The sequence below is a fragment of the Linepithema humile genome, chromosome 4 (genome assembly GCF_040581485.1).
Source record: "Linepithema humile isolate Giens D197 chromosome 4, Lhum_UNIL_v1.0, whole genome shotgun sequence".
NCBI lineage: Eukaryota > Metazoa > Arthropoda > Insecta > Hymenoptera > Formicidae > Linepithema > Linepithema humile.
Window position 1 is genome coordinate 15,597,892 of NC_090131.1, and position 14,114 is coordinate 15,612,005.

Genomic DNA, 14,114 nt, shown 5'->3' on the forward strand with positions numbered 1-14,114 from the left:
ATCGACTGTATGTGACTTTGCGACTATAATACTCGGTAAATAGCATTCTCAAGACCGTGCCAGTCGTGCAATCACGTTAGGGTCGGGAGCGTATTAAGACCTTAAACGTATACGACGCATGAGTCGACTACTTAAAATGGAAACGTCGGGAAAATCATGCCTGAGGGGTTAAATTGGAACCATCGTGTACTCAGCGGAATCAAATCAGTTTGGATCGGTATAGCCTAATCTCGAGAAGGAATATTTCGATTAAAGTACTAAGAATTTCCGGAGGGGAAATAAGGCCAGAGTTCGAAAGCAAGCCGTCGAATATCTTCCTGAAAATTATTATTTCTCAAAAGTTCCTCTTGCATTTCCGCATGGAAATTCTAACATTCACAATTCCGCCGTCTATTATCAGAAACTAGAATAGAAGATCCAAATGTTGTCTATCGTTTTTCTTCTAAAGAAATTTTACGAACGAAATATAAGTAATTTTTATATGCTGTCCATATTACTTTAGAGACTCTTAATAATTTTATTTTTCAACTAATTAACTTTGAAGTATTTCATTACTTTTTATTGACATGATGAGAAATTCAAAATTTCCTTTAAAATTAATTGAAAGCCCACAACTAATTGAACAGCATTAAAATTTATACTAGATTGACACAGCCACGTACATTTAACGACGTAACAAATCGATATATAATGCTTGTATAAATTATAGATGACAGTATTTATCCTGATCACGATCTGAACGTGTCACTATGTATTACATGTCAGGTTAAAATCAATCAACAGCACAGTGTGATAAAGTTCGATAAAAATATGATCGTACATAGCTATCCTCTCACCCAGTATCATTCCACCTCCGAATCGACTTCATCTTCGCAATTTTTCCTTTAAATCTTTTTTTTTTCATGGAATCCGTTCCGTACGAAACTCATCGCCATAGAGCTACAATAGCTCTTCAATTTTTCAACCAGATATTCTCGATATAGCCGCTTCAAAACGTCGGGAGCAATTCTTCGAATCGATCTCCGATATCTTGAATCTCGATTTCTCCTCTCGTTTAAATCTCGAAAACTACGTCCACAGCGCGGACAAGTATTGACAGAAAAGCAGTGACAGCTTCTCGTGTCGCTTAAAATCCAATATAAAATTAATATTCCGCCGGAGGCAATTTATTACAGTTCTAAAAGGAGGATATGAGTTATAGATCGAGCATCTTCTTAAAATACTGCGTCGTATATTCGTTATATTCATTCTGTGTCGAGGTATGGAATAAATTGTTTATGAAACGTTTAATATAAATAGCTTTCGTTGTGATCTTTTAGCAGGACCGCTTGTTCGAGCTAAAATTACATTTATGGGAATCCAATAATTAGTAGATAAATAAAATATAATAATGGATTATATATACATATATATAGTCCATTATATATATATGTACCACTTCTGGAAAAAATAAATTTCCCATATTTGACCCGTTTGACGATGTTGTTTGTGATCTATGACGAAAAATTTTGCATGTTCTGAGTAGGATTACAAAATTGCAACAATTAGACGTACAGATAGATATACCTCTTTTTTATATGATAATGATTTATCTGCATCTTGACATAAAATGCCTGCTAATTTGAAGGTTTTGTAAAATAATCACTCATGGTACCAATGTATGTATAATCCTTAAACATATAATTCATCTGAATAATGATAATAAAAGAATTAAACTATATATATGATTTGAATACCGCGTTAATATGATGTACACATATATATTTTGATCACTATAATAAATACAAAACAATTTTGTATAAATTTCATTTAACCTTCTTTTTGATAAAAAAAAAGAAGAATCAAAGATTTCAATAAATTTAAAAATCAGAAACGCTCACGGAAATTTTTGATTTACTTAAAATATTCCTTTTCAATAAATAGATTTCATGTTCGTGGAATAATATTACACACTAATTGGCGATTGTACCGCGGCGCATTGATTCGTTACATTTTTTATCATATAATAATTCTCAGCTATTAACCCGCGAAACGCCGGCGATCAAAGACGGCGGGGCCGTAAAAAGTTCACGACCTTGCAAGCGCCAGAAGTGCAGATATTTCAATCTCACTCTTTTCTTTTTTGCGAAATAAGCGTTCTAGAACAAACAAAATTTTTTAAAGCCGACAGCGGCGACGGAGACGGACAAGCTGCGCCGACATTCCGGGAATACTGAGAATAACGTTCGCCAAGCAATAAAGAGATAATGCCGAGCTTTGAGAAAAGAAGAGAACGTCCCTCGGTAAGTTCTTAACGGGACGTTCTGCCGCTCTGAGAACCTTCTATCCCCGAACGAGGCAATTACAGGCCGTGGTTTACCGGTCGCGTTTACACCCGTAGCCTGCTTCCGACCGTATAGGCTAAGCCCCCGTACGATCGTAAACTTAGCTGACGGGGGTTCAACCTCTTTGGCATTGGCGTTCGATATCTCCAGCAGCTCGCGCGTCCTGCTTCGACCGCGTCATGAAACCCGGTTGACCTCTTTCGTAGTATCAGTAAAAGTAATGCCGAGGGACGAGCGGCGGGGTAAAGGATACGTGAGAGATCTATCGCGGGGGGGGGGAAGTAGATACTTTCAATAATGGCTTTCCCAAGGCCTCACGCGCGTGTTGTTTCTTATATTGCCATCGGGATCGTATTCGATCGCCGCCGCTGGATGTCGCAAACGGAATAATCATTTCACCGCGCACTGATCGTTTTTTGATGAATGCCCTCATACACTTCGCCTCGACGCTACTCATTCTTTATGCACCAATCACGATACGAACGAGCGTGACTTATGCATCAAACAGAACGATATTGTGCCGCATTGATTGATAATAAAAAAAAAAAATACCCCTTGGGATGGCACGGCAGTCAATATTTCCTAAACCGTTTCTCTAATTAAGGAATAATTCTCTGTTGTCGTAATTTACAAGGATGAAGCATTATTTCACTAATATTTAACGTGTAATGAATTAAGCGCAAGAATTGCGGATAATTGGTATGCTGGCGTCGATTAAAACAGGTTGCAATATAGTGAGCGTTATATGTATACATAAAGTAAACTTGTTAAACTTCCACATAGTTGCGTATTTTATATTTGTTAAGAGTAATTAATCTTCTGGCGTGAGCAGAATCGACATCGATAACCCAGCAAATCTAAAAATTCACCATACAAAACTCGTTAGCTTAAGCCATAATTGAGCTATCGCAATAAATGGTTTTAAACTACTTTATATTTCTCCATATCCCGTTACGCTATGCAAAATAATACTGTACAAATTTCTGAGCATTTATCAACAGTTTCCATTGTGTCTTTATTGCGAACCAAGAAAGATGTGTAACAACTTGTATTCAGGAATTCGTTGTAGCTGCGAATATTAACGCTTTTGAACCAGTTTTCTTAGATTTCTCGTTATATTTTATAAGTAAATACGAAACTAAGATGTGTCATCTTTTTTTGCTTCACAGCGAATGCAAAGCCACTGACGTTCGATGAAGTTTACAATCAAAGTAGTCCAACCAACTGCACGGTGTACTGCGGCGGATTAACCAATGGTTTAACAGAAGAACTTATGCAAAAGACCTTCTCACCCTTCGGATCCATCCAAGAAATTCGAGTATTTAAGGACAAAGGCTACGCCTTCATCAGGTAAATATATTTTCAATCTGAATATTTAATAAACTAAAATTACTTGAAAAAATTATTTTTTAACAAATATTTCTCGAAAGTTAGTGTTCATTAAATTTCGGATAGAATCGTGAAAAAGAGAAAAGTATAGTAGTATACTTCTAGTATCTTCTAGAAATAAAGTAGTAAAAGAAATTTAATCGCGAATCACGTATCAAAAATACAAGAGCCACCGTTATTAAGTCTGGAAATAAAATGTAATGTCGGATATCTACGGTTTCTTATTATTCCGCATTCCTTGAGGTAAAACCGATAATTTTGAATTTCGAGATCCCTGAAGACTATCAGAGACGTTGTTGAAATGTAGGGTAGATAGGTATATGTCGTGAGTAGTAGCTTTTCAAGTTGTCAGTACAACCTGAGGGGGAATTCCCTAAGGCAGCTATAGGTTTCAGACATCCCGCAATCAGAGATGATCGTTCGCCATTTCGCGAACGTACAATACACTTTGGAGTTGACTTACCGAAACTTAATCGAACAATATGCAATATGTATATATAAAATATATACGATGTACACGATTATTAATTCTTTGTGTTGTGATCCTTCATCCCAAACAATCTTCTTACATATTTTTTAATTTGATTATAATAATTTTTAATTTGATTATAACTAACGATGGAATAAAAAACAGACTATAATATTAATAGTACTGTACTTATTAATATGCCACTGCATCATCGTATTGGATTAATTATTTCATTACATTACAATTTTTAGGAGGTCACCGAAAATAGTAATTGCTCTAGTTAGTTTCTTTTTGCTCACATCCAATATAGAGTTTGTACTGCAGACGTATGCTTGCAGACGTATTAGCCAATATTTTTTGCGACATCAGTACAATTTGACATATTTACCAAAATTATCTGCGCCGATTAATATATAAAAATCAACCGAAATCATGTAATTATAATTAGTTTAAATCAGTTATCGATTTTTGGGGTATTTTATTTTAAATCTAAAACAAAAGTGTCTCCAATGGCGATTAATTTATTTAATAATAAATATTTAAATTATATTAACGTTAAAAACTCTATCTAATATAACTCTAAATTCTCACTCAATTGCTCTTGCTATTTAAAAAAATGTACAAATTTTACTAATTTACCACAATTCTTTATTTTAATAAAACAATAAATGTAAGTTTCACGGATTATCGCTCTATATCTTAATAAACTGCCGTAATTAAAAGCCATTTTACTCTATCGCCGGTTAAATTATAAAATGATTTATCGATCACTAGACTCCACAAAGAACACTTAAGGCTAATTCTCTGGACGTGAAGAATTAAACGGAACTTTAGTACGAAATCCTTGAAACCATTTCACTGATTATATAATCAAACTTCTTTAATTACTGAAGCTTTTTACTATCCTGTAAAAATAAAAATTTAGAATACAAACTTAATATACTATTACCATACGTTATTGTAAATTTAATCAAATTTTAATTTAAATGTTCCTTGATACTATGTCTTTCTCTCATAATAACAACTTATATAACTTTTCTCTGTACTCTTATTTCCAAACTCAATTTATTTGCGTACTAAACATAATAAAAATTTTCCAGAATATTAAACAAAAGTATGTAATTATCTTTTGCTTTAAGTATTTAGTTTTTAGAACTAAAAGACATATATTTTACAGTGAATCTGTCTGGAAAAGTAAATTAATAAGTAAAATAATAATCAAATCGTATATCATTTTATTGATAAATGCAATTTTGGTAACTAAGTTAAATCGTCTTAATCTTTTTATTTATTTAATCATCTTATCTTTTTAATTATTTAACCAATCAAATTAAAGCCACTGCACTATATTGTCTTAGTGTGTGTGTACAGCGTAACTAATGATATATCTATATTCATCGTCAGATGAATTTATTACGAAATTAAGTAATTCAGTTTAAAGTCAATCTAGCAGTACAAATGTGTATATATATATATATATATATATTGTATATGGAAAGATATATTTGCATAAAGCAATAGGATTTTGTACAATATAATAGTTATATAAAGTAAGATTTGAGAAAATTTTATTCCAAATCATTTGCGATGATTGGTGCCAGCGTAATGCGAGTCATCAAACGAGATTTTACGAAATATTAGGAAATCGCATGAATAGTGCATCAATACCCACCGTCGCTTGTGATTTATGGCACGAAACGCGAGAACATGTCGGGTCAATGGCAGCATGTCGGACTCATCAAGCTCGGATCGTGGCCATTTCATTAATCTACCTATTACATCCGCACAGATCATATATTTCAGTTCAACTTCCCGTACCCGACGAAATCAACTACGTACGTTTCAAAAACATTAGCGAAAGATTATTAAATATTTTGATGTGAGTGTATTTCGTAAAACGTATAATTTTACATGTGGAAACGGAAAAGAAATCGATATTAACGGCCATGTCGCATTACACAATTAAAAACAGCGATAAATTTTGCTGCGGAGAAAATCGATAGCCTCGGAAAACCGTAGAAAAAAAGAGCCTAACAGTTCAAGAAATCAGCTGAACATTTATATCTCCCGAAAGCGAATTCAGCGCTCCACCTTAACGACGGCTAGGGATCCGTGACCTACCTCAGAAACGACTGCCGAGAGCGTGGGTGGGTTGCTCTAGAACGATAAGAAGGCGGGAGGGTGCGGGAGGGTGGAGGTTTCTCCTAGAAGAAAACAGGGACAGAAGAAAGAGACAAAAAACCCTTTCTTACGTACCTTCCTCCTTCCCCGTCCCTCATCCTTTCTCGCGCACGTTGCTCAATATCCTTGTCCGTTCTTATCCGATACGATGGCCTCCGCCGCTTCGTATGTCTGCCACAGTTCCGCCACCCCTGGACAATGTCCGTCGTTCAGATATCTTCCGTCTAATTGCTCTTCCTCCCGCCGTTTCTCTCGTACGCCGTGGAACCCCGGAAACGAATATCTTGGGATGACGTATGGACTTACTGCAAGGTACAGCGAGGAAGCAAGACGGAAGGGTGGATGAGGGGAGGGGGGTCTTTTCTTCTCGGGTGAAAGAAAGAATCTTATCTGCCGCTGGTTATCGCTCGGGGTGAGGTCTTAGAGAGATCGGGGGGAGGGGGGAGGGGGGGTTGCTGACGATGACCATCGTTCGTCCTACTCAACGATCGTGGATGGGAGCTCGATGGATAGGAAGGGGCGAACTCCCAGACGGAATCGCCATTGTGCAATCTTGAACGCGAACGTTAAAAGTGACCTAATCCTCGATAAATTCAATAATTCCCCGCCACTCTCGCAGCCGGATTCAACGTGCTCTAATCAGATTTTCGAAAACTTTCTCCCTCTCCTGTCCTGCAGGACAAAATTGATCAGATTTGCCGCGAGAGGTGACGGATTTGATATATTTGAATAATTAAAGAGCGCTGTATATAGAGCCATTCTCGTGCTTAAATATTTGAGTAATGGAAACCGCAGATATCTGTCGCAAAGTAACAAAAAAATGTAATGCACAAATAGTGTCGGACAAATTCGAGATACTTGAAACGTTTCTCTTTTCACGATTTCTCTCTGTTATTTTTCAAAAAATTTCCTTCTCCTTAATTTCTTGAATGTTAGAAAGAAAACGTAACATAATGTATTTATATCGTTCGCCTATGATCCAGCAGCCTGTGTACAAAACCTAATGGCACATGTATTTGTTCATCCAAAAAAATAATACTCCTGACAAGCTAGAGACTAAATCCGCGTAACTGATGTGTGGAATTCAACATTGAATGCCTACATCTACAGTAATCTAGATTCGTCGAGATTCACAATTACCGTGCTCATTCGTGCGCGCGGTAAACTCGCATAAATTAAACTGCACCAGTCGCAGAGACCATTTCGTTAAGCTACCATAATAAGGTCCGGTTTAACTGGTGGAAGGAGCACCGCATTGTTCCGGACATTTTTCTTTTTGTATACACCCTCGCGCCGTACCAACACCACCGACATCGGAGGACACGTCCTGGGAAAAAGACTTAAATCCCCTTCTCCTACAATTTCAGGTTTTCCACCAAGGAGTCGGCCACGCACGCCATCGTAGCGGTACACAACACAGACATCAATGGCCAAACGGTGAAGTGCAGTTGGGGCAAAGAGAGTGGAGATCCTAATAATGCTCAACAAACTGGACAGGTAAACGCTCTCTATCTTTTCCTTTTATCCGCTCTACCGGGAGGACAGTTTCGACGTGAAATTCCGTCCTCTGTGTTTTCTAACATTTACATCGCTGCTTGCGCGTATCAAACCAGAAAGCTTTTCTACCTTATTTCATGAATAAACATTTTCGCCGATTCTTCTCAAGAAATAATGCATGAAAGACAAAAATGCTGACCTCGCATCGATGAATATAAAGCACAAACATCTCTAGAGAATTTTAATCATTTAAAGAAAAGTACTACGCCGGCATTAATATAAAATGTAATCTCTGATATCTACATATCAATCCCGTAAATGTAAAACGCTGAGTTTTTCGATATACGTATAAAATTCAAACTCGCCGTTGTACGTGTCACGTGAAATTGAATAGCGAACGTTCACGTCTCAAAGAAGCGCCGGGGCGTTCGAAAAAGAAAGTAGTTACCAGATTCTATCACGGCCGATTCCTTCCGGTTTCGCGCGGCTAACGCGTCTCTGCCGATATATCGGTATATCGCTCGAGAGTCCGGCGAAAAGAGTCAAGGCGGAAACAGAGAGAGAACCGGAAATCAGGCAAGATTCCGGTCTATTCAGACGCCACTCTTCGGAGTGTGTCGGGTCGGGTCTCTTAGCAATTAGCTCCGTTAGGACGGATAGATACGCCCGATCTGGGAATGGTACCCGAAGTACTTCCCAAACGCGCTCGCACTCCCCGGTAGTACTTCCGTGCATCCATCCACTGCTACTCGGCCCGTGACATCGCTCTAATTGATCTCTATTCCCATAACGCGCTTCTCCCAGAAGAGCCGAGATATCACGTTAGTACGTATCCTGCCATACCCTGTTCTCGTATTCAACGGGATCGAACTGGTTTGCGTGATATCCCAGTTCATCGTTAACTGGGATATTTTAACGAACAACGTAATGGCTACGCGTTATTTCGTAAACTTTATAGAAGCGTAACTCTTGAAAAATTAAAGACTGACATTTTAAAAGTTTCTCGCTCGGAACAATGTCATTCTCTATTTATATTATTTTCCAATTTCACAACCGACGCTTTTTTCGAAAAGAAGAAACATATTTAAGAGAGCTATTCAAATACAGAAATATACAACAAATTATTGTAAAGAGAAAAAACATTTTTTCTTCTCTAGGAGACAATTTTATGAATCAATTTATATATTTTATAAATTGATATATTCAATTTATATATCAATTTATATATTTTATAAAAATATATAATCTTACGATAATTCGACAGAGCAATTTCCTTTGATTTTGTACCACGAGAAAAGAAATGAGTTCGGACGAGTAATAGCGAAATAATTTACGACAATGAAATAATTGTCGTGAAATTCACGCGTCACGCAGTTTTAAGCACGCACGTAAACGACCACACAAATCTTCGGCGAAACGAAATTACCATTCCTAATCCTATCGCCATCGTTAAGTATAAAATCCAGACAATGTTCTTGCTCTTTTCTATTTCATTGATCCTTGTGCTCTTTCAGGCGTTATCGTCGGCGACGTACCCATACTACGCGGCGGCGGCAGCTGCCGCCGCGGCGGCGGCGGGCGTCGCGGGTGTCGGAGGCGTCGGTGGCGTCGGCGGTGCCGGACAACTGGGATACTGGTATCCGCCCCAATCTTATCCTACGACAGCGACACAAATGCAAGCTGGTGGCTTTCTTCAGGGCATGCAAGGATACACCTATGGACAGTTCGCCGGATATCAACAGGCGCAATATATGGGGTAAGCTTTTCACGCGAGATAAGTTCTTCTTCCTCGAGAACGAAGTTTTATACGACCAAGTTTTGAATAATCGAAGATTCAAGTCTAATATGAATATATCATCTTCCCATCTTTTATGAAGCGAGTTCTATGCTATGAATTATAAAACAATTCGGAAATTTTAAATCAAATTAATTTTCGAAATTTATTCCAAGAACTTATATATATTATATATATATATATATATACTTTGTCTAAAATTATTCATCTTTATTAGTACAGAATAAATATTTGTATTGAATCTAGATATTCCATTAAAATACATTTCAATATATTATTATTAGTAAAGAATAAAAATAATGCGAAACTCGGACAATTTTGATCAAAAATTTCTCGCTTATTTTGCAATAAGAATATTAATATAACATCATAGAATACACTCGCGATGCAGACACACGATAGATATCAAAATACGAATTGTAGCTTTCATTTGCGTCTCTGTAAAAACTGTACGATTTCGTAATCATTGTATTTCTTGCAAACGTAGAATGGGCATGGGTGCTGTCCACGCCGCTGGCACAGCGGCAGGATGGGGTCAGGGATTACCTGGGGGACCACAGTTACCACCACACCACGCCACGACGGTCACGGCACCCCCAGGGGTGCAAGCCGCACCCCCGCCACCACCGCCACCGGCACAAATGATGGCCTACCCGATGCAACAGTTCCAGGTAACCATTACTTTATCTATCCCACCAGTATACGCGTGCAAGTTGTACGCCGTACTTGTTTGTGTGATGTTTGTTGGCTCTAACGTAGGAGTGTTTCGCTTTTTACATATCTTTGCATCTTGCCCCTGTTACGTCCAAAAGCAATTTCGTCGGTGCCGGTATTGGCTTGTAAATGTTGCACGTGGAAACTCGATTCGATATCAAAAGGATATCGAAGGCATGTGTCGGCAGAAGAGTGCGAGTGGTATATACGTATATATATTGTCGGTGATCTTAGGAAACCTCGTAAACTTGATAGTATATATCATTCGAGAGCTCGAGCGATAGAACACGGTACGCTTCACGTGGAACAATTTTGCACTGGTAAACATGGCTACGATAACGCGTATGATATAATTAGCTACAAGCGTATATATTCGGTGTAATGTTCTGGCTTCAGTTAACAATCATTGCGAGGTTACAGGAACAGCGGCGATATGTTAACTTCAATAATTTATACCAGCATTATGTACGATGCCAGTGATATAGTATATGCAGATGAAAACTTGCATTTTTTTTTTAATAAATAAACAAAAATGTTTTTTACCGTAATTATAGTGACTGTTTTCGATTTCATAACTAAGTATTATTGATCTTCAATTTCTCTGTCAAATTAATTTCGTCAAAATTATTTGTTTATTGTAAATTTAAATATATCATAAATTTGTTATAAATAAGACAAGAACCAATATAATTATTCACGAGAGAATAAAATGCTGTGTATAAATAAAATACAAATTACGAACTAAAGGGGCATTTATGTGCTTATGCATTGACAACTGCAATATTACATATTAACAGAGCTGGGTAAAAGATGGGATGAAACATTTATCATTGTATTATTTGTGTACATATAATTTCACTTAAGACGTCAAAAAAAAATATAAAACATCAATAAAATGGTAAGTATCTTTTTTACGTTTGAATAGCGATATAATATGTTACCCATCTCTGCTACGTGAATAGATACACTTGATGGCTCGTTATGAAGGCATTTATTTTGCCATAGAGAAAGCCCCGTGACAGCCGTAATTGTATTATGGCAATTGTGTGGAGGATGTTTGTAGTAAGCATGTCTTATAAGATATCACATAAGTGACGAAAAATAAGTAACATTCTTATTATCTTGTACCGAATTTCGAGAGATATTAATAGAAACTGAAAATAATCTTTACTTTGAATTCTTGTCAAAACACTTGCGACGATGTTTGGTGTCAATGAGATTAAATGAAATATCACGTAATACTAAATCATCAACTGTATGATTTCCAAATATAATTATCTTCCTGGTATAATCTTTAAGTCTTTTTCATTGGTGAAAAAGATTGCACTCTTAGTAGCTGAGCATTTTTTATTTTTCTTACACCAGACATTGATGGAACAAGACAAACTCGCTTTCCCGTTCGACGAGAGATTATAGAAGTTTGTCGAGATTTAGATATGACGCAAAAAAATTGTGGTTCATGGCAGTGAGGTGAAATATAATACTTATCGTAGTTGTCCAGAGAAAAGTCTAGCTCAACCATTTTGCTTTCCGCACAAGCTGCACACGTAAGAAAGTGCGCACTGCATACAAGCACACACGCCATCGCTAAAAACGACATAGCCACAAAAAAATCTAGAATATTTGAAAAGAGATCAGGGATGGCTTCGGGCAAGCGCAGCGAATGCATTTCAACTCAGCACCGCTTTTAATGCCCCACGTTTTCCTTTTGCTTCGAGAACAATTTCTGAACTTGACAACTTGAGATTTCAGAATTGAAAATGACTATCTTAATTTAAAAGCTCGCTAAAAACTTTAGTCTGAAATTTTCAAAGTGACTCTACTGTTTCTATATGTTTCCCTTTTTATTGCTTATTTTCTGCAAAGTAAAAAATTTGCAAGAAATATTGTACAATTTTAAGAAATATTAATATTCTTTTAACAGATTAATAGCTTTTCTTAATAGCTTTTGTTAATGACAGCGTTATATCACACGAAATTACATACTCTTTTAATTAAATCAAATAATAAAAGCTTATATTCTGATACAATGATATTGGCTTATTGTTATATAACTGTACGAACAACGAATTCATTAATTTATAGGATTGAAGAATAAGTCGGATCAAGGTTAAAAGATTCTGCTTCAGAGGAAATACAGTTATTGGAAATAAGAGAACAAGTTTTCTGATCAAGGGGACTAGTAGACCAAGTTGAAGTACACGAAACTGAATTAGTAAGAGAGTGTCTGATTTAAAATCCGATTTACTCGACAATTCTATTCATCTACCGTTGCTTTAATTTAACGATCCACAAAAATCTCTCTTTAAACTGACAAAGAAATAAACAAATTAAAGCAAACCAGAATAAAAATATTTCCAATTTCTAACTTAACAATATAATCAATGTGTTGTTTATTTTTTATACTTTCGACGATCAATTATGCCAAAAGAGTACTGTAAACATTTTTCCACACACAAATAGCACTTTTAAGTAGCGTTGAAGCAAGTAACATATTTATTAATAGCGTAAGAAACCCTTAGATGACTATTATCAGGAGCGTGACTGCGAATAATTCGAGATAGCGTAGCATATTGCGAACGTTGTATCGATTTTGGCTTTCAGTCATTAATCTGCAGCTGTTTGCAGTGCGTAAAACGGCCTGTCGACCATATGTGCTTAAGGAGATATATACATTTCACGTAGCTGTAGTTGCTTTAGTGAGTCTTTTGTACATATCGCACATAAAACGGAGTAAAAGTCACGTACGATTGCTTGTCTATCGCGTCGAAGGAGATATTCCGGTGAGAAAAGTTAGCTCGCTTTCGCACAAATATCTCTTTTCGAAAAACCAAGTTCGCATTATATCACTGCATGTCAAGTGAAATACCACTTTGAAACTTGCTTGAAAACTAGCCATAGCAACCATCCTCAATTGAACACGAATTCTTGGTAATAGTAGCGATAAAACAACGAACGAGAGACGGAACGCCCGAAAATATATTGCCAATGAGATAAATTGCAGTTGGCTTCTCGTTTATTTTGCTGATATCTTTTTTTTTGCCGCAAGAAAATTGCAAAGTTTTACGTTTGATCATAATAGGATTTAAGAGAACAATTTTACATAAATGTTCACACTTTTGCAATTAGAAGCCGAAAGCTCGAAAGTTACGAACGTAAAAGTTTCCCATGTAAATTTGTTCATCGCGTATTAGAGATGATACTTGAATGTGATCACACTAAACTTATAGCAACAAATAGAAAATAAACAAAGAGATATAAAATGGAATTAAAAAAATTAAGATTAACGTCATAAATATAATTTGGATGGAAAGATAAGATCGCTCACTTACTCTACGTGGATTTTGACTTGTATGAATATGGAATGCGAAATGTAGATACTGCATGTATTATGCTTCTTGCACTTTATCTAATCCAATTCGAGTATCCCTTTGAAAAGTCTATATTTTCTCTTTACATATCTACAAAATAGATATTTTTCGTGTATTGTTAGCGATTCCAATAAATTCAATAATTACTTCGGAATAACGCATTCAGCAATTTCAGTAAATAATCGTTGGATTATTAATTGGAATCAACTTAATTATTGTCTAAATTTACTTTCTAATTAATATAATGTTACAAATATTAAATCGAAATCTCGAATATAATAGTATTAATAAGATCGATACTTTCGTTGTTCAATATCCAGGAAGGGATACTCGAAATTTTCAAAAAGACTATCTTTATTTACATATTTCGGTTC

General features: G+C 36.2%; 1 protein-coding gene and 1 long non-coding RNA gene across 14 annotated transcripts in view; one reads left to right on the forward strand and one right to left on the reverse strand.

The window, feature by feature from the left end:
• The window catches only part of LOC105676868 (nucleolysin TIAR), a 395,737-nt gene that overhangs the window by 371,824 nt on the left and 9,799 nt on the right, over positions 1-14,114 (forward strand). For 12 of the 13 annotated variants that reach the window (XR_010889754.1, XM_067353317.1, XM_067353315.1 and 9 more), the window contains 4 exons: positions 3,494-3,674; positions 7,731-7,860; positions 9,375-9,616; positions 10,143-10,326. Coding sequence is in view for 12 of the 13 variants with exons in the window: in XM_067353317.1 (XP_067209418.1) it covers positions 3,494-3,674; positions 7,731-7,860; positions 9,375-9,616; positions 10,143-10,326 (737 nt within the window). In the remaining variant the exon portion in view is untranslated. Of the gene's footprint in view, positions 1-3,493; positions 3,675-7,730; positions 7,861-9,374; positions 9,617-10,142; positions 10,327-12,454; positions 14,112-14,114 lie in introns of those variants that run through there. The other variant, XM_067353318.1, reaches the window with a different exon arrangement.
• Positions 1-14,114, reverse strand: part of LOC105676874 (uncharacterized) — a 49,335-nt gene that overhangs the window by 3,183 nt on the left and 32,038 nt on the right. The gene's annotated exons all lie outside the window — the stretch shown is intronic.